General features: G+C 46.1%; 1 protein-coding gene across 2 annotated transcripts in view; it reads left to right on the top strand.

Moving 5' to 3' along the window:
* The window catches only part of DCPS (decapping enzyme, scavenger), a gene marked incomplete at its 5' end in the record, with an annotated part of 63,477 nt that overhangs the window by 23,191 nt on the left and 20,633 nt on the right, over positions 1-19,653 (top strand). For both annotated transcript variants that reach the window (XM_084611931.1, XM_084611932.1), the window contains one exon: positions 12,602-12,747. In XM_084611931.1, the coding sequence (XP_084468057.1) occupies positions 12,602-12,747 (146 nt within the window). The remainder of the gene's footprint in view (positions 1-12,601; positions 12,748-19,653) is intronic.

A 19,653-nucleotide genomic window follows, 5' to 3' on the forward strand; every position in this document is an offset into this window, starting at 1 on the left:
TTAGCTAGATATGAATTTCTAAAATGTCTTGGAGAGCGTGCAGGGGAGACTGCAGTATGCGGGGGCGAAAGAGCGAATGTTGCTAAAGAGCTAGAATGCTAAACACATCTGAAACTGGTATGCTGCAATATCTGTATTAGCCTTTTTTGGTAATAATGGGTCGTTCTTCAGAAGGAGCTGCTAATTGTCTGAGTAGGGTCACTTACTTCGTTAATTAAGCAAGGTAAAAAGCTAAGACAAAAAACTATCCTGACATAACACTCTGGGTTTGAGTTAAAACCAGGCAAGATATGGACTTCCATCTAAGTGCAAATTGTCCTATATTCCAACTTCACTGTGTCTCAGCATCTTAGTGTATACGAGCCCTGTCTATGTTAAATGTTGCAACAAACAGCTGGACATCTGGAGCTTTGCAGCATCTTGCATCCACACATAACAGCTGTGCCGGGGGGGTGGCCATCATTAATTGTACAGGTTTGTTGCAACACCTGTCATGAAGACGTCCGCTCTGGTCCAGCTGAATCAGTGCATGCTACAGTGGCTTTTAGCCAGTGTAGATGGGACAGTTGTATCAGTTGAACGAGATTTCATAAAAATAGGTGCTTGCAGAGTCCCAACATGCACTGGAATAAGCACAGCTGCAAGGCACCCTGTGTGTGGATGCCCCCAGAATGATTCCATGGTACCTGATAACCCGGATGAGCTGCCCAGGTAGCCATTTTGTGCAGTCAGAGTACCTATAGTGGCTCTCTTGCATGGCGCCTGTTTGCTTCTCTCAGGTTTTGTCTACACCAGAGGTTTTTAACTCCAGTTAACTATCATTTATGAGTTATTCCAAGATAAATCACAAACGTATGTGGAGTCTTTACGCTAGTGTGTATAAGCAAGTTAGTTACTTCAATTTAAAAAACCTCTAGTTCCGACAATCCCCCAGGCCCTGATGAGAGCTCAGAACCACAGGGTGACCAGAGGATAGAGTGAGTCATTTAACTCATCGACTCTTGTAGGTTTCAGTCATTAATATTATTTCAGTATGTATCTAGTTTCTCAGGAACTGTATCATTTTTAAAGGAAGGACCAGTGCAGTTGGTCACCAATGACTGGAAAGACTTAGCAGTTTAGTGGTTAGCATTGCCTCATTGATGTCTGTACAGAGGACCATGGCTGTGGCTAGGTGAAGCTGTTCAATGTGAATCAAGCTGATCCCTCATGTACCAAATCTGAAGTGCCAGGCACCTAATTGAAGTCAGGGTCTAAACTTGGTCTGTGTTAAAACAGCTTCTCTAGCTTTAGTCACGTACGTTAATTAGTGGTCTCAGGATGTTCCGGGGTAGATGAGACCTTTAGAAGTGAAATGATCATTAGTGAACCACAGTCTGCCTTCCGCTTTCTTTCATAATCTTTCATTCTTGACCACAGCTGTGCCTTAAGGGTTTATTTTTCCTTTCCTCTGCACTGGGTTCTAGAAATGTATAAAGTACGTTAAGCTGCAATCTCCACTGAGAGCAACAAGTCAGAAATTGTAGATCTAATGGTGCCTATTTCTTGTTGGCAAGTTTTTGATTAAATGTTGGGGAATTAGCCACAAATGGTGTGCAGTCCTCAGCACTGGAAAGCCCAGGGGACTCTGCAAACAATGCTGGAGCACTTACCTTCCAGACTGCATGAGAAATAGCAGTCTCCAGTAACCAAGTCTGCCACGACTTGAATCTGTACCCTTTCTTGCAGGCAAGAAATTGAGATGCCAAAGTTTCTCCTGGCAATTCTGAATTTTTCAGAACGTTTTGGTCTGCACTGTTGTTGTGCAGCTAATGTGTGTGTTTTATTTTAAACTGCCTTGTTTTGAGGGGGATTAAGCAAAGTCATGGCCTTGTCTTTTGCTGTTACCTCATCCAGACAAGTGCTAACCAGTGGCTGGAAACTGATCTCGTTTGGACATATGTATGGTGGGAATCGGACCAGACCCTCCTTGTGGGTCACATTTTCATATTTGATGTTACCAACATTTTCATGTGGATTTCATTAAGCTAGGTTTGGCATGAAATGGAAAGGCCCTGTCTCCCAGCTTGTGCAGCTCTGACCTAAAAAATGTTAAATCCTGGCTTTAAGGACAAATAGATATTTATGTTATCCAGGCCTTAGACATATATATATTTACACTAAGCACACTCACCGTGTATACATTGAGCTTTCTAACTGAGGCTCTCCAAATGCTTTACGATGGATAAATCTATTAGACTCCATGAGCGTGGCAGGTATGGTATTTAACCCCATTTTACATATGGGGAAACAAAATCATTTTGTGTCCTGATGCCTTACCCACCATTATGCAGTCAGTGGTTAGGAAAGCAATGTTAGAGCCATAATTAAAACTTAGGGTCTCCCTAATCCTTGTTCTGTACCCTAGTCACTCAACCATATTGCCTTCCTGATATAGAAAATGCTCAGCATACATTTTGAAGCCTAAATCTGAATTGGCAGGTGCTGTACAGTATTTGTGGAGGTGATCCATGCTGAAAAAGTAAATGTGGGAGAGCGGTTGGATAAAATATTTTCATTTGAAATGTCCCTGATTGCTCGCTAGGACTGAATGAAAGTGCGTCGTGGCTCCCCCCCCCCTTGTTTAAAATGGATCAGATGGTGGTTCAAGGTTTTGTTTTTCCATCTCCTACATTAAACTTTAGAGCTGCTTTCCATAAAATGCAAGTTTCACAGCAAGAGGATTGATCACACACAGCGTTACACTAAGTTCTGTGCTACACGCTGAATCCCTAACTAAAGACCTTAAATGCAGGGCTTTTTAAAATTTCTTTGTTGTTGTAATGCTGTGGTTGGATTCATTGCTGAGGTCAAAGCTGTCAGGCTGTAGGGGTAGAAGGCTATATCCCCTATCCTGCCGAGGAAAGTACATGCCAAGAACTTTAATTTCAAGATAAACAAATTATTTTTCCATTGTTAGCTATAAACTCTTTCTAAACACTGTCCACATGTCAGCTGGATCTCAGAACAAGTAATTGAATCACTGAAGCTTCCTTTCTCTGAACCTTCTCTTCGGTTGTATTGAGAGCTTTTCCAGTGTTCTTTGGACACCACCCCTCTCCATGACGAGTCATCTCTTCACAATCATACAGGAGGTCTCATCCTCTGGGCCTGATTGCCCTCTGTGGTTCTGTGCTTGGGAGGAAACCAGATTGGATGCATCTGTGGTGGGGAGCATGTAAACGGTGAGGTACTGGCTTCGAGTCTTGCTTTCATTCGCCTGGGGATCCGGCAGGAGACCCTCTGTCAGAGCTCTGCAGGGAGAGAATAAGCCAGGGAACTGTACTCCCTGTATCTGGCAGGGAGTATCCAAGTGCATATCTGTACCAAAGCCAATGCTGGTAGTTGCAGCACTAATTTAGGCTCTGCCCTTGCATCTTCCTGGGAGTGTGGAGCTGGTTGGTCAACAGGAAGCCGACTGCTATGGTGGAGGGGATGGCCCAGCTGCTGTGTGTAGAGATCCACACTGAATTCAAAGCCATCTCTGGGTTAAGACTGAGGCCCTAGGATGGGAGTGGCTTCAGAAGAGCCAAGTATGATTATTTGTATAGCCGTAAAAAGAAAAAGAGGACTTGTGGCACCTTAGAGACTAACAAATTTATTTCAGCATAAGCTTTTGTGAGCTACAGCTCACTTCATAAGATGCATGCTGTAGCTCACGAAAGCTTATGCTCAGATAAATTTGTTAGTCTCTAAGGTGCCACAAATCCTCCTTTTCTTTTTGCGGATACAGACTAACACGGCTGCTACTCTGAAACTTGTATAGCAGTGTAAGTTCATGTGATGCTTTAAATAACTCAAATGACAGGCTGCTGCCCTGATGGGGGTCAGTCTAACTCAGATGTAACAGTGGTACAAAGTGGGAGTTCTGATGGCGAGCAGTCAGGAGATAATCAGATTATTGTACGTGCATCTCGTCAGCTCTTTCATGTGTATCGAGTATAGGAAAGTTTGGAGTCAATGCTGGGAGCCAAGGCCAAGGGTGGGGATTGGCCCTGGGAGTCTGGCCAAAAGCTGTGAGTCACAAGGGAGGGATCCGAAGGAGAGTGAGCTGCGTGGTTTGTGGGATCAGAGAGATTTTTTTCCAGGCTTTGTAGGGGATGAGAGAAAATCAAATTAATTAAAAAAACAATGAGATAAAGCTCAGCGAACAAATAACAATTGAGCACCTGGGCTGCAATGAAAATAGGCAAGAATAAGGGTATGGGAGAGAAATCAATGTGCTTTAGAAAGATATCCCCTTCTGCCTCTCCCGAGATCGGTTGCATAAAACCTCGCTCTGTTTCCACTGGGGGTTACAGACACAGGTTTTCAGATTTGAAACAGCCTCCACCTTAAAGATTCAGCCAGGGGAACTTGCTTTGCTTCAGGAATGCTTCCAGTGCCCCTTAGCAAGACAGCATTTCCGGGGCTAGATAGTAACTAGCCAGAGACAGATGCCAAAGATTGGGGACTTGGAGAGGAAGCCCCCTGGGGCCCAGAGGCAGTGACCTAATTGGAAGCCCAGTGTTCTCTGCTCTCCTCCTCCTCTCTCCTGCCAAGATGTTATCCCTGGTAACTTGGTTAGCAGGTGACTGTTAAATTAGAAGGTTTCTTTTGTCCAGCTCCCTGCTCTCCATTTAGCTGGTGTAAGGGGTAGAGGCACCACCAATCTGACTTGCTCTTCAGACACCCTCTTCAGAAGGGGGATGGTTAACTCTTTAGTGTCTAGACTCTAGTTGCTCTGCTTCCTGCTCAGCCTGAAGCGGACTGCTGATCCCAGGAGTGCTCCGTGCTCCTTGGTGGCATGGAACAGTAAGAGCAGGTAGCCTTGAGCACTACCTGTCCCCCTCTACTTGCCACTTTCCCTTCTCAGCGAAGGCAGGCATTTGTGGTTTTGTGCTGTGAGGCTCTGAGTCTCTGCCTCAAGCTGGGTACAGGATCTTTATGGTTTCATCAGTTCCCAAAAGAGAGATTTAAATTTGAGATGCACCTTTTCCTTCTGGGTTGTACCACATCAGAAGGAGCTGTTCAGATAAGACTCCTGGAGTGACAGTAATTCAGATTCCTCCTTCTTGCTGGAGACCTAACAAGATTGCATATCATTCTGCCTCTTGGAGATGCTACTTTTTAAGCCAGCTGAAATATCTTCTAAGGGGCAGTGTCACGGGGTGTGTCACTCACCGCTGATCCAGTGCCTCCTGCTGGTTGTCTTGGAGATTAGCTGGAGGCCAACCCCCCATCTGCGGTCTGCACCCCATCACTCCTTCTCGGCAGTCCACCTGCAACCCCTCTCGCAGAGTCAGGAACTGCAGCATCTGCTTCGTGGCTCAGCCCTCTGTCCATGTCACTGTCCATGTTCCCCCCTGCCAGCGGAGTTTAGCTCCTAGTCCAGCCGCTTCCCCAGTGGCGAGTGTGTGGGCCGGGGACTCAGGTCCACCCTCTACTATGGGTCCCAGCCCAGGGACCCTCCAAAGGGTTACTGCATTCCTTTGCCTCTACTATCACTGCATTTCCCTGGGCCACTTCCCCACAGTCTCAGCACTTTCCTCTGTCTCAGCAGCCCATCTGGAATGCCTTCCTTTCTCCCCAGTTCCTGCCTGTACTGTCTGTCCAACATGGTGCAGGGTTCCAGTCTACGCCAGATGCAGGCTTCCCTCCTCAAGCTCCAGGCAGCTACTGACTCTGCTCTGCCCTGAGGCTCTTCTTATGTGGGCCTGCTGGTCCCTGGTTGGCCACTCCTCACAGCCCCTCTCCTATGGGCTGCTTTTCGCATGGCCTCTCTAGGGCTCTATTTACCCCTTACTGTCCAGTGTGGGGCAGACATCCCATTAAAGGCAGATTTTCAAATGCGTTCAGCTACAGGGCTTTCCTACATCAGAAAGTTGCACTAAGGTACCGTGCCTTGATGTAGTTAAATTGTTGCATCTTACTCCAGTTGTGTGTGTTCACCTTGTTGGGGTTGCAGTGGAAATAGTCATGTTTGTGCCATGTGTCTGTGCTGTGCTGCATTGTTGTATGGGTAGGTATCACTGAGTTCTTAGCACTTTACCCAGGCCTACTGTATTCTGGGCAACTCTCTCATGGATTGTGGGATACCCACAGGAAGCCAAAATAATAGTGGGAAGAGGGTTCAAATTCCTATAATTTTACCACCTGTATCCCAGATCTCACCTAGGGCCAGCCCCTTTTCCAGACTCCTGGATGCTAGAAGAATGCTGTGATTGGGTTTGGTCTGTGGTTGAGACAGAAAAGCAAAACCTGGTATATTTAAGAGCCTGCAGCTTGATGGAACGATGTGTCCATTCTCTTCTCCCCCTACCAAGTCTCAGAGCTGATCAGCTGAAAGGGGTATTTCTCCGTGGTTGTGCCTGAAGGGATCACTGTGGCTCGTCCATCATGCCAACGTTTTCAGACAGTCAGCTGCATTCACAACAATGAAATCAAGAGCTCTGCGCGGCTGCGCCCCTCCCCCTCTGACATTAATGAGAAGAATATACCAGCTGTTCTGGGCGACCTGGCCTAATCTCTGCTTCCTGGATTTCTGAACTATTTGTGCTACATGTTGTATAGTGGGGTATTGGCCCATTGCTGGGGCTCCTAGGTGCTACTGCAGTACCAATAACTGATAACAATGAAGCCATGTCCTGCCGATCGTGATGGGGTAAGAGCTATTTAACGACTATCCCCTGAGCCGCGGTAGTGTCTGTGTAGTGTGCCTTTGGCAAACTGAAGGCAGGAGGAGTTGTCTGAGATGCACTGACTGCTCTGAGGATCATCTTCCCCATATTACCTCTGCTTATTGTGTTCATGAAACCAGTGGGGTCGTGTTATCTGACGACTGGGAAGCCAGGGTGCAGAGGCTGCTTGCCAGCCTGGAGCAGCCCAACACACACCCATTATTGACAATGTTGTCAACAGCAAGTGTGCTAGGGATGCTTTGAGAACAGGATGTGGCAGCTTATTGCTCTTTAACAGAATGTAAGCTGTTTTAAAGGAGAATGATAACATCTATATTCTATGTATTGCTGTGGCATTTTTGTCTTTTGTCTTAATGTGTCTAATCTGCCTTCTGTGCGTCAGGAATGTCTCTTTTGTTCCATACCTGGAGATGAGCAGTTGTAAATGTTTAGTGAGCCAAGCTTGACCTTGCTGTACAATACACGATTACAGCCCTGTTTTGCAACCAAGAACACCACTATTGTCAAATAGCAGAATCCTCGTTAAACACAGTAATCTGTGCTGCATGCCTCTCTGAGAACAAAGTAGTGGGAGTAGCCGCATGCTTAGCTCCTCTGAAAATCGAGTCACTTCATGTAGGTACTTAAATGGGAGCTGAATTCCTCTGAAAATCTGGCCATAAATGTGTATTTATACATAAGAAAGTGACTATATAATAACAGTTACTTTGCTTTTATTGGAATTTGGTGAGCCTAGCCAACACTATACTGACCTTCAACGACCTTTTTGTCTTCGAATCTCAAAGCACTTTGAAAATAGCATGTCTCCCAAACACCCTGCTGGGTATTATTGCCATTTTCCAGATGGGGAAGCAGGCACAGAGAGGATGAGTGAGTGACTTATGCAGGTTTGCACAGTGAATCGATGGCATTCAAGAATAGAACCCAGGTGTCCAGTGTCCCAGGTCTCAGCTGTTACCAAGAGTACATACTGCTTCCATGAAGGGTGGTGGGGGAGACTTTCCTTTAACCTCCCTGGGAGCTTTCCCCTTTAATTCCCTCAGGGATGCCCAGCAGTCTCTTATCTTTTTCTGAATTCTCTAGTCTCCTCCCCAGAAGGATATTTGCCCTGCTGACAGGATGAATTTGTGCTTCATCTTCCCCATTAGTGCATTTTTCCCGCAGTCTCCTCTGCTTGACATAAACTCACCGTAGCTCCTTCTCTGTTCCCCTCCCATTTCTTAAGAGCTCTCCTCAGACCGTGCTTTAATATTTCTCAGAGCACAGTCTGGGATTTTATTGTAGCTGTTTAATAGCTTGGTGATTATTCAGTTCCTTGGTCTGATTCCTGAACACAGATGATAGTAAGTCCATTACTGTGTCACTTTCTTCCAGACTGCTGGGCCAGTTTGCCAGGGATGGAGGCTTTGATGCATTTGCTTCTGTTTCTCTGCCCCGTACCTGAATGCAAAAACCATCTGGCCTATGAATAACCTGTCTGACCCTTCTTCTTCTGTGGTCAGGGATTCGTCCCACCTCATGCTGCTGAGTCACACCAACCCTTTCAGACTGAAGCCCAGAGTCGTGAACCAACGTTTGTATATAGAGAACAGAAGTGCAGCATCCAAAACAAAGTGGAGCCTGCAACACAAGGTCAGCACGGCAATGGGAAATGGAAACTCCTGAAGTTTTACTCTCAGTTAGTGGACCTTACCCTTGCCTGACCCACCCTGGGTTTTCTGACATTTGAAGGGGAAGGCAATCATCCAGTGTGTCAGAAAACCGTAGAATCATCGAAGATCAGGGTGGGAAGGGACCTCAGGAGGTTCTAGTCCAACCCCCGCTCAGAGCAGGACCAATCCCCAGCTAAATCCTCCCATCCCAGACACATTTTAAAAGATGGGCACTGTATTCGCCTTTTCCCAGTTGTCCGGGACCTCCCCCGATGGCCACGAGTTTTGAGAGATACTGGCCAGTGGCTCTGCAATCACATCCGCCAGCTCCCTCGGCACCCTCGGATGCATTAGATCTGGACCCATAGACTTGTGCACGTCCAGCTTTTCTAAGTAGCCTTAACCTGTTCTTTCGCCACTGAGGTCTACTCACCTACTCCCCATACAGTGTTGCCCAGTGCAGCAATGTGAGAGTTAAACTTGTCTGTGAAGACAGAGGCAAAAAAAGCATTGAGTACTTCATCTTTTTCCACATCCTCTGTCACTAGGTTGCCTCTCCTATTCAGTAAGGGTCCCACACTTTCCCTGACCACCTTCTTGTTGCTAACATACCTGTAGAAACCCTTCTTGTTACCCTTAACTAGCTGCGACTCCAATTGTGCTTTGGCCTTGCTGATTAGACCCCTGCATGCTTGAGCAATATCTTTATACTCCTCCGTAGTCATCTGTCCAGGGTGCCACTTATAAGCTTCCTTTTTGTGTTTAAGCTCACCGAAGATTTCTTTGTTAAGGCAAGCTGGTCGCCTGCCATATTTGCTATTCTTTCTGCACATTGGGTTGGTTTATTCCTGTGCCCTCAATGAAACTTCTTTAAAATACAGCCAGCTCTCCTGGACTCCTTTCCCCCTCATTTAGCATCCCAGGGGATCCTGCCCATCAGCTTCTGAGGGAGTCAAAGTCTGCTTTTCTGAAGTCCAGGGTCCATATTCTGCTGCGCTCCTTTCTTCCTTTTGTCAGGATCCTGAACTCAACCATTCATAGTGACTGCTGCCCAGGTTGCCACCCACTTCTACTTCCCCTACCATTTCTTCCCTGTTTGTGAGCAGCAGGTCAAGAGGTGCATGGCCCCTAGTTGGTTCCTCCAGCACTTGTACCAGGAAGTTGTCTCCAGCACTCTCCAAAATCTTCCTGGATTGTCTGTGCATTGCTGTATTGCTCTCCCAGCAGATGTCAGGGTGTTTGAAGTCCCCCGTGAGAACCAGGGCCTGTGATCTGGAAACTTGTGTTAGTTATCCGAAGAAAGCCTCGTCTACCTCCTCCTCCTGGTCCGGTGGTCTATAGGAGACATCCACCATGACACCACCCTTGTTGCTCTCGCCTCTAAACTTAGCACAAAGACTCTCTACAGGCTTTTCTTCAGTTTCATACTGGAGCTCTGAGCAGTCATACCGCTCACATGAACGGTTCCCTGCTTTGTGTGAGTCTCGGGGCAACCGGGTCATGGCCGGCCTAGTCCAGAGCAGTGTCTGCTTTCTGTCCTGCTGCCTGCCTCCTTTAGCTGCAACACTGCCTCTTTTCACCACACTCAAACTCAGGGGCCTGGTGGGCCTGCACCAAACAGCAGATCTGCGGATGTGCTCCTCCAAGACCAGCAGCCTTTAAGGTGGGAGTAGGGATGAATTCTCGGTCTGTAGCTGTCTCCCAATGGTCTCTTGGTCAAGAGCTCGCAGGCAGACATGCCCTCGGTCAGGGACGCTGAGCAACAGTCTCAGCCTGCAGAGTTAGCTGGTAAGGAAACATTTAAAAAAGGAATTCCGCGTTGGGGCTGAAATAGTTAAGGGCTTTTCTGAATTTGCAGAATTGCTTTGGCCTTGGGACCAACAGTTAAAATGGGAGTTATGGACTGATAAGAGCAGATAGACCCATTCATGTGGTTGATTAAATAAAACAAAACCCCACAAGCCAGAGAACAAAAAAAACACAGAAAGTTATAGAAAGATTCTGACTCCAGGGACCCAGACTGCTTCAGACATCAGATAAAGATCTGCTCGGTGTGGAGTAGATATCCAGGTGTAAATGCAAGTCAGGTGTATCCAGAGTTGTTGGTTCTATTCCTGTTTACTTATGTGCTAGTGGTGGTTACTTGGTCATGACACTGCTTGGTAATGTTTAAAAAGTAACCATTGTAACCGTGGTGTAAGGTGTCCGATTGCCAGCTCTTTCTATGGGACGGGAGGCAGTCCAGGAAGTCATGGCAAGGTTTTTAAAGATATATAGGCATCTAGTGGGATTTTCAGAAGCACCACAATGGGGAGCTAGGCGCTCAGTGCAATTTTTCAACCCCTGTTGTGGGAGTTAGGCTCCTAGACGCTTTTGAAAATCCCATTGTGTCTTTAGGCATCTGAATACCTTTAAAAATCTGGACCAGGCTGCCTTTCATTCTGCTAATGTGTCTTGTCCCTGGGCCCACCTATATGTTTGGCAAGTAATTCGGTCTCTATGGCCCACCCAGGCCTTTGGCTCTCTGAGGAGACTGCCGTTGGAGAGGCCGGATGTGGTGACTTTGGGATGTGGACACCAGTGCACTAAGAGTAGCACTGAGACTGCCCCCAGCTCATTGCTCATAGGCCACTGGGCAGACATGAGGGGAGAGACAATTTCAGATGACTGCTGATCTGGGCCAGATTCTAACTGAAGAACAGCTCTACAATCCCTGGAAGTTCCACCTTGAATTCTGTATCCTGTGGTGGGCACGCCTGAGCAAAGCCAGGCCAGCGTAGCCCTGAGTATGCATTCAAGCCAACCCTTACTAAAATTCACTGGGGTTTGGGTTTGAACTGTTTGTGCACCTGAAGCCGAGGGAAGCTCATTCAGAATTGCTCTGGCTTTCCCCAGGTCACTTCCCCAGTCGTCTGTGATCAGCTTGCGAAGGCGCTCAGTGCATTTGTACTTTTTATTGTGTAAATATGAAATAGGCTTTGAGTTACAGAAGTAGTAATAAATAAATCCGAGCTCAGGAGACCACAGCTTGGGTTTCTTTTCTCTGATTTAAAATCTGTTCAGCAACTTATAGTTTCACTAAATTTTCCAGCCAGTTGTAAACCCTCAGCCTTGGGGAGAACGTGAAGGCATTGCCAAATTTGAGCAAGGACTGTTGATTGGCACGCGGGCAGCAGAGGGCAAAGAGACCCCTCATTAAGCTAGAGAGGGAGCCTCAGGTGCTGCTCCTACAACCAATGTCTTAGGCTAAAAAATTTGGGAGCCACTGGTGTAGCATAAATATTCGCTGACTCTGTAGTGCTGTAGCCCAGTGTCAGAACTGATCACGAGTTCCCCTCCAATTCCATTCAAGTGTAACCTGCAGGTGCGGGCTCTGGAAGGGCCAGGTTCACAAAAGGGATGGGTAATTTTCATCCCCCTGCAACCTGTGCCTTCCCTCTGGGAGGAGAGGGAGTTCCAGGCATTTATTCCACATCCCTTCCCGCGTGGTTGAGGGTGGGCAGCTTTCGTGGGTCAGTGGGGTGTAAGATTTTTATAGGTGCCCTGCTGTTTGAAGCTGCTGCAGTGATGTGTAGAATGGGGACATGCTGCAGCTGTTCAGGTCATGCCTCCTTTTGTTGTGCCCTAATGGAGTGAAGATGGTGACTTCTCTCTGTTGCTGCAAACTCCCCTCCCAGGTCACCTTTTCACCTCCAGCGCTCCCTAGGTGGATTTCCACCAGCAAAAACCTGAGCTCAGTCTGGCCAAAAGAAAACATGAGGGATTCTAGACTGACCACCTGCTGTGTGTATCCACGTGCGAATACATGACTGTTTTCTGTGCAGTGCTGCTGTATTAATTTTATTCCTCTGATTGGTGACAGTTGGAGAGCTGTTCCCTTGGAAGTGGTTGCATAAATCCAGGCTGCTGCTTTTTTTGCCATTGTGTGTAAAAATACTTTCACCTGTGTGTTCCCTTCTGGCCTTCACTGGAAATATGACTCTCTGTTTTATCAACTGATTATCTTCAGCATCCGAGTTCTGTGAACCTTTCTTGATGCAAATGAGCAGCATGAGCTCTAGGGCATAGTGTTCCTGCTATATTTATGCAAATCGCCCACTACCTTGTAAGTAATTTCTGAAATCTGTTACCATGTTGTTGGTTAAAAATTAGAAACAATGAGTCAGCGACAGGATGGAACTTAGATTTAGTCTCTCCTGATTATAACATTGTAAACTTGTTTATTTCCAGAGATAAAAACCACAGTGGTGTATCCAGCCACGGAGAAACACCTTCAGAAATATCTGCGCCAAGATGCGTATCTCATCTGCGAGACTGGGGAGGATTACAAGAACATTACGCTGCCCTTTATACAATCCCAGAGCTTCAGCATCCAGGTATGGTAGGTTCTTGCCTCTGTGGCCCAGTATTATCTGGGGCATCCAGCTGGTTTCCTAAGACAGTCTGTGAGGGTGAGCCTTTTGGACAATGGCATAGTCCCCTGTGTTCTAGTTTGTGTGGCACTGGCCGCTGAGTTTGAATAAATAAGACCAGATTCTAGTCTGGATGGGATTGGTGTGGATTTGGAGTACCTCTGAAGTTAAGGAGGGGGAAAAAGTTGATACACCCAAGACCTTGCAGTACTAGTTGGCTGCTTGTCAGTTTGTCAGATATCATTTGTTCAGCCTGGGTTTGGTTGCCCTTGGCTTCTAATCCATAGAATTTTCCCCTAGCTTGGTAGCTACCTTGAATTTGAAATTCCTGTACACAGTCTCTCTCTTAGTAACTTCTGATGTCTCTTTTTCCTCTCACCATCTTGCTAGCTATGCACATGGGAGCACATGTTGATGATGATGATTAAAATTGCAAAATGTGAGACAAACTTAATGATGTTACAGCAGATGTCCCGTCGCGCTCTTCAGATAAACAAACCAGAAATAAAAAGTTGTCTTTGAGCCAAATACCTACATGAAAACTTGAATTTGTGGGAGTCTTAGGAGGAGAAGCAGCACTCTGCTGCCTTTGTCAGCTTGCGCTGACATGCACAGGCGAGCTCTTAAAAATATCCGATCATGAGCTCCTCTACTCGCAGGCTCAGCTCCTGGCAGGCTCAGCTCAAGGGTAGATAAATTGTGATATCTCCTCCCTTCTGGCCACCTTCCCCATTTTCCCTCTTACCACTCCCTCCTCCTTCACCTCCCATCATTGGTACAAAAGTTTCCCATCTGTTCTCCTCTTCCATGTCTAGTTGGCAGCCGGTGTCAAGTGGAGTGCCCCAGGGGTCGGTCCTGGGGCCGGTTTTGTTCAATATCTTCATAAATTATCTGGAGGATGGTGTGGATTGCACTCTCTGCAAATTTGCGGATGATACTAAACTGGGAGGAGTGGTTGATACGCTGGAGGGCAGGGATAGGATACAGAGGGACCTAGACAAATTGGAGGATTGAGCCAAAAGAAATCTGATGAGGTTCAATAAGGATAAGTGCAGGGTCCTGCACTTAGGACGGAAGAACCCAATGCACAACTACAGACTAGGGACCGAATGGCTAGGCAGCAGTTCTGCGGAAAAGGACCTAGGGGTGACAGTGGACGAGAAGCTGGATATGAGTCAGCAGTGTGCCCTTGTTGCCAAGAAGGCCAGTGGCATTTTGGGATGTATAAGTAGGGGCATAGCCAGCAGATCGAGGGACGTGATCGTTCCCCTCTATTCGACATTGGTGAGGCCTCATCTGGAGTACTGTGTCCAGTTTTGGGCCCCACACTACAAGAAGAATGTGGATAAATTGGAGAGAGTCCAGCGAAGGGCAACAAAAATGATTAGGGGTCTGGAACACATGACTTATGAGGAGAGGCTGAGGGAACTGGGATTGTTTAGTCTGCAGAAGAGACGAATGAGAGGGGATTTGATAGCTGCTTTCAACTACCTGAGAGGTGGTTCCAGAGAGGATGGTTCTAGACTATTCTCAGTGGTAGCAGAGGACAGGACAAGGAGTAATGGTCACAAGTTGCAGTGGGGGAGGTTTAGGTTGGATATTAGGAAAAACTTCTTCACTAGGAGGGTGGTGAAACACTGGAATGCGTTACTTAGGGAGGTGGTAGAATCTTCTTCCTTAGAAGTTTTTAAGGTCAGGCTTGACAAAGCCCTGGCTGGGATGATTTAGTCGGGGATTGGTCCTGCTTTGAGCAGGGGGTTGGACTAGATGACCTCCTGAGGTCCCTTCCAACCCTGATATTCTATGATTCTATGATTCTAACTTCTCCACCCGCCTCATTGATCCCATCCCATCTCCTGATCTCCCTCAACTCCACTCTCATCCCCTACTTTCACTTTAACCTCCCACTCCCCTCTGGTTCTTTCTCTTCACGGTGCAAATATGCACATTTTCTCCCATCTTTCAAAAAACTGAACCACATCTTAGCCCCTCTTGCCTCTCCAGCTATTTCATCTCCAAGCTCATTGAATATGCTGTCTGGAGTTCCCCTCCTCTGATTCCAGTCTAGGCCCTCTGCAATCCAACTCCTTCCCTCTTCACCCCTCTAGCCAAACTTGCTAATGCCCTCTTCCGGGCCAAAGCTCAGAACCAATACTCTATCCTCCTCCTCCTTGACTTGACAGCTGTTTGATACCATTGACATGCTTTTCTTCTTGATATCTTGTTCTCCTTTGGCTTTCTTACTCTGTCCTCTCCTAGTTCTCCTCCTACTTCTCTACTCCCCCCTTCAGTGTGTCCTTTGCAGGATCCTCCTCATCCCCCTCCAGCTTTCAGGGGAGGGGGGGTTTCACAGGGCTCTGTCCTTGGTCCCTTCTCTTCTCCCTCTGCACCTGATTTCTGGGTAATCTCATCTGCAAACTTAAATTCAACTATAGTCTCTGTCGATGACTCTGTGCTGGGTTTCTCTCCCTATGTCTAAACTCAAACCTTGCCCTGTATCTCTGACATGTTCTCATGGATTTCCAGCCCTCAGCTTAAGCTCAGCTTAGCTAAATCCGAGCCCTGATCTATACTACAAACTGATGTCGGTATAACTGTGTTGATCAGGAATGTGAAAATCCACTCCCCTGAGCGCAGTTATTACTGACCTAACTCCCTGTGTAGACAGCACTATGTTGACAGGAGGGCTTCTCCTGTTGACATAGCTACTGCCTCTCGGGGAGGTGGAGTCCCTAGGACCAATGGGAGAAGCTCTCCTGTCAGTGTAAGTAGCATCTTCACTAACCGCTAGAACACTGTAAGTGTTGATAAGCCCTGAGCTCTTAATCTTTCCCTCTAAGCCCTCTCCCCTACCTCCTTTCACATTCACCATGGACACCACCATCATCCTCCCTGTTGCTCAAGACCGTAACCTCCGCATCATCTTCATCTTAACCTGGATGCGAGTCTCTAGAGAGGGCTATGTCTAAATCTTGCCCATTCTGCCTGCATAATACTGGTGTAAACTTCGCCCCTTTCTTTGCAACTCTCCACGGCTTCCTCTTTCGCTAGCATACCAAACACAAATGACTTGTTTTCTCTCTAAGGCCCTTTCCTTAAAACTCTCCTTTCCTGTGATGCCTACAAAAAACTTGACAATGGTTAGGCTGAAACCACGTCCCATCATATTGACTGATATTGCCTCACTGTTTCTTTGTACTCCTCTCTCTCTGTCTGTATCCGGCTGTTGTCCCTTGTCCCTGACCTAGAGAGCTTACAGCCTATCTTCTTGTACTGTGTTTGTACAGTGCCTAGCACGGTCAGGTCATGATCTGTGCTCCCTGTGCAATACGGATAATAATTGAGTTCTTGAAGTTTACTCTGTCAGGCTCGTTTAGATGAGGCCCTAAACACCTGTGCTGTGGCTGGACACTGAAATCCCCCTGATCCTTTTCATGAGACAGGGTTTGCTGTGATGGCCTGTCCAAAACCTCTCATCATCCCTCCAGTGAGGTAGTTTGCTGCCCGGTGGGTTGTTGCCACACTCTGTTCGAGAGGTGGCTGCCTTTTACGGTTTTTTGGGATCTTTCGGAAAGAAATGTGAGGCATTGTAATCCTTCTCCTTGATTTGCTTCATCGCAACACATTGTTGGTCCTTTATGTTACTATTTCGAAACAAGCTCTGAACCTCTGAGTTTCTAACTTACTATTAGAATATTCTGTGTGGAAAAATTCAGTCCTGTGCTAGGATGTTTATCACCAGGGCAGAGAAATACAGTCTTGAGTATCCACAAACCCACCACTTTGGATGATTTCTGTCTCTTCTTCAGATTTTTTTTTGGGGGTCACTTGGGAGCAAGGGGTTTGTTCTCCTTTCTTACCCACCTTCTGACTGAACAGCCCCACTTGCAATCACACTTCTGACCTTCGCAGAGGCAAGGAAAACAATTCTACTAGTCTGCTGGGACCAACTTATGCTGATTGCACAGAAGTAGGAGTAATTATTCCGGAAATGCAACATTGACTCTAATTAGGTAATATTTGCGTAGGGCTTTGAAAAAGTGCATTAAAAGTGAGGATTGTAATTAACTCCTGTCTAATCTGAACAGCAGCTGATATCAAATCAAAACCAGCCCCCAATCCAAACTGTTCCTCACCCTCTTTGCTGCAGCCTCCATGTGTTTTCCTTTGTGAAGTTGCCTGGGCTGATTCCCAATGAGGGAGTTGCATGCCTTGCTGTAGGACCACAGGTGAGGATCCACTGAGGCAATACATTAGAAATAACCTCTCTCTAAAACAGTGCTTCCCAAACTGGGGTTTGCGAAATGTTACTGGGGGTTCTCGAGGAGAAAATTCCCTAATGGCAGACAGAGTTGTCCATAGGGACCCTGAGCAGCACAGGGCCAGCGGCCCAGAGCCCCTGGACTTCCAAGAGCGAAGCAGATCAAAGCAAGCATACCTATCACACTGAGGGGATTTAAACTTCAAGACTCCTTATAAGAAATGGAAAAGAAGGTGGATTTTTTTTTTTGCTGTTTTTAAAATTAAATAGGCCGCTTGTTTTGTTTTTAAAATTATTATGAAGAACAAGTTTAAGCTTTGTTCTAACGTGCGTTGTTTGCCTGGACTGCTCAAGACCTGAATGATTGTGTAGAAGGAACTCTTTGAGTTGGCTTCTTAAATACCTTCCTGCTGTTTCACCTCTTACTCCTTGATGAAACACAGGAGTCTTGTCTTACAAAAGGCTTATTCAAAGTGATACAAGCTACGAAAGTGAGATCTTGGAAGAGTGTTGCTGTTTTCATAATGTAATAAAAATCCGGTAATGATAAATATTAATTAATAGTGTGTAATAAGCATGACAAAAAAAACAAATTTTCTATTTCCAGGATCACTGCTTTTATAATTTATGCTCAGGTAAAGGAGAAAATCCCTGGAAATATTCATTTTTAGGAGGGGGTTCGCGAGACTTGACATTTTAGTGAAAGGGGTTCACAGGTTGTTAAAGTTTGGGAACCACTGCTCTAAAGTGCTGATCTCTCATTGGGATGCTGGGGCTCGATCAGTGTTGTACCTGGTACCCAGGGCAGCCAGGGATGTTGTCCATGTTTCTCTACTACCCTCCGCAGCACTGAAGCAGTTAAGAACAGGGTAGCTGTTGTGATGTTTGTTTTCTAATCATTTACAGCTGAACATGGCTGGGCTTCTTTGCATGTAGTGAGAGAGGCCACTTTGTAGGCTGCAATGTGCTCTCAATTACTCTCCTGTCTCATATCCTTTTGTCTGGTACAATTTTCAGCTCTCATGCCAGCATCATCAAACTGCAGCACCAATCATCTACAATAGGCATTTATTAGTGGGGAGAAAACAAGAGGATGTTTGTGTAGATTACTGTAACTTTCTAAAGCAAAGGTTTCAGAGTAGCAGCCGTGTTAGTCTGTATCCGCAAAAAGAACAGGAGTACTTGTGGCACCTTAGAGACTAACAAATTTATTTGAGCATGAGCTTTCATGAGCTACAGCTCACTCTGTGACTCACAAAAGCTTATGCTCAGATAAATTTGTTAGTCTCTAAGGTGCCACAAGTACTCCTGTTCTTTTTTCTAAAGCAAACATTTTTCTCCATGTCTTTACTCTGACAGCTGTAAGCATCCTGGACTTGGCTGCTGTTGGCACTACACTAGAATTAACCCTCTCTGTTGTGACCATTTGAACTGTATATATTCCAGTCTGCACTCGTGAGTTGTACTGTCCTCCTGGGAAAGCAGAGTAACCAAGGCACATCTGATGGTCTATCTCAAGTAAACTGGGAGAGGTCCCCCAACGTAGTTTTATTATACTGTATACCCTAGCCATCCACTTTTGATACTGCAGTCTCTAGTCCTCTTCTTCCTCTTGTTGAAACCAGTAGAGCAGACAAAATAAGAAGGGTGTAAAAAAAATTACTTTCCATCCTTTGGAAAACAGTCTGTTTTCCACCTTAGTCTCCATCCTTCCAGACAGAAGAATCTTGAATTCAAGGCGTGGACAATTTTAGAGCAATGTCCCCATTGTCGCTGCACTAATTGTCTCTGGACAGGCATCTTCTAGTGTCTAATGCAGGTAGACTAACAATGATCAGCTGATCCTCATTTAATCACAACCTTGTTTTCCAATGCAGACTAGTAGGAGTTTGATAGGACAGAATTGTGGCTTCAAAATGACTAAAATGGATCTTCAGCTGCCAGCCCAACTCTACTACATACCTTACCTGCCATTTTAAAGAGGCAGTTATTGCTGAGGGCATCACCTAGGAACCCAAGAAAATGTTTGCAGCAATTCATTTAAAAGAAACCAAGCCCCAGATATAATTTCTAAAAAGATGTTTTTAAATTCTGCGAGCTGCAGTCTAGGACAGATGCACATCAGTGATGGGGAGCTGACTGTGTTGCTTTTGACAATTCCTTATAAACCTACTGGAATTTAAAGCAAGAGAATCCAAACATGGCTGAATGGCTTGTTCCTCTTCTAAGTATCACTGAGCTTTATAGGCATGAATTCAGGAAGAAAAAGGGATTTGACCCATTTTATAGATGGGAAAACTGAGCCACAGGGGATGACTTACCCAGCAAGTCTTTGCAGAACTAGGATAGAATCCAGGAGTTTGAACTCCCCCTTGCTTGTTCAGCCTATTTAACAGACACCATCTGTTGCAAAAAAGGAAATGGAGCGATGTCCAGAACAAATGCACAGTAGCCACCTACAGTTGTATGAGGGCTAGGAAGGTGATGCAAAGTCTGAGAACCTTTTCAATACAATACTGCAAACAGTGTCTTCATCTGCAGATTGTAAAGCACTTTCCAAAGGCACGTAAGTCTCTCTCATCCTTGTTTTACAGATGGGGGAAATTGTT

This window comes from Lepidochelys olivacea (assembly GCF_965140295.1).
Source record: "Lepidochelys olivacea isolate rLepOli2 genome assembly, chromosome: 22".
Taxonomy (NCBI): domain Eukaryota; kingdom Metazoa; phylum Chordata; order Testudines; family Cheloniidae; genus Lepidochelys; species Lepidochelys olivacea.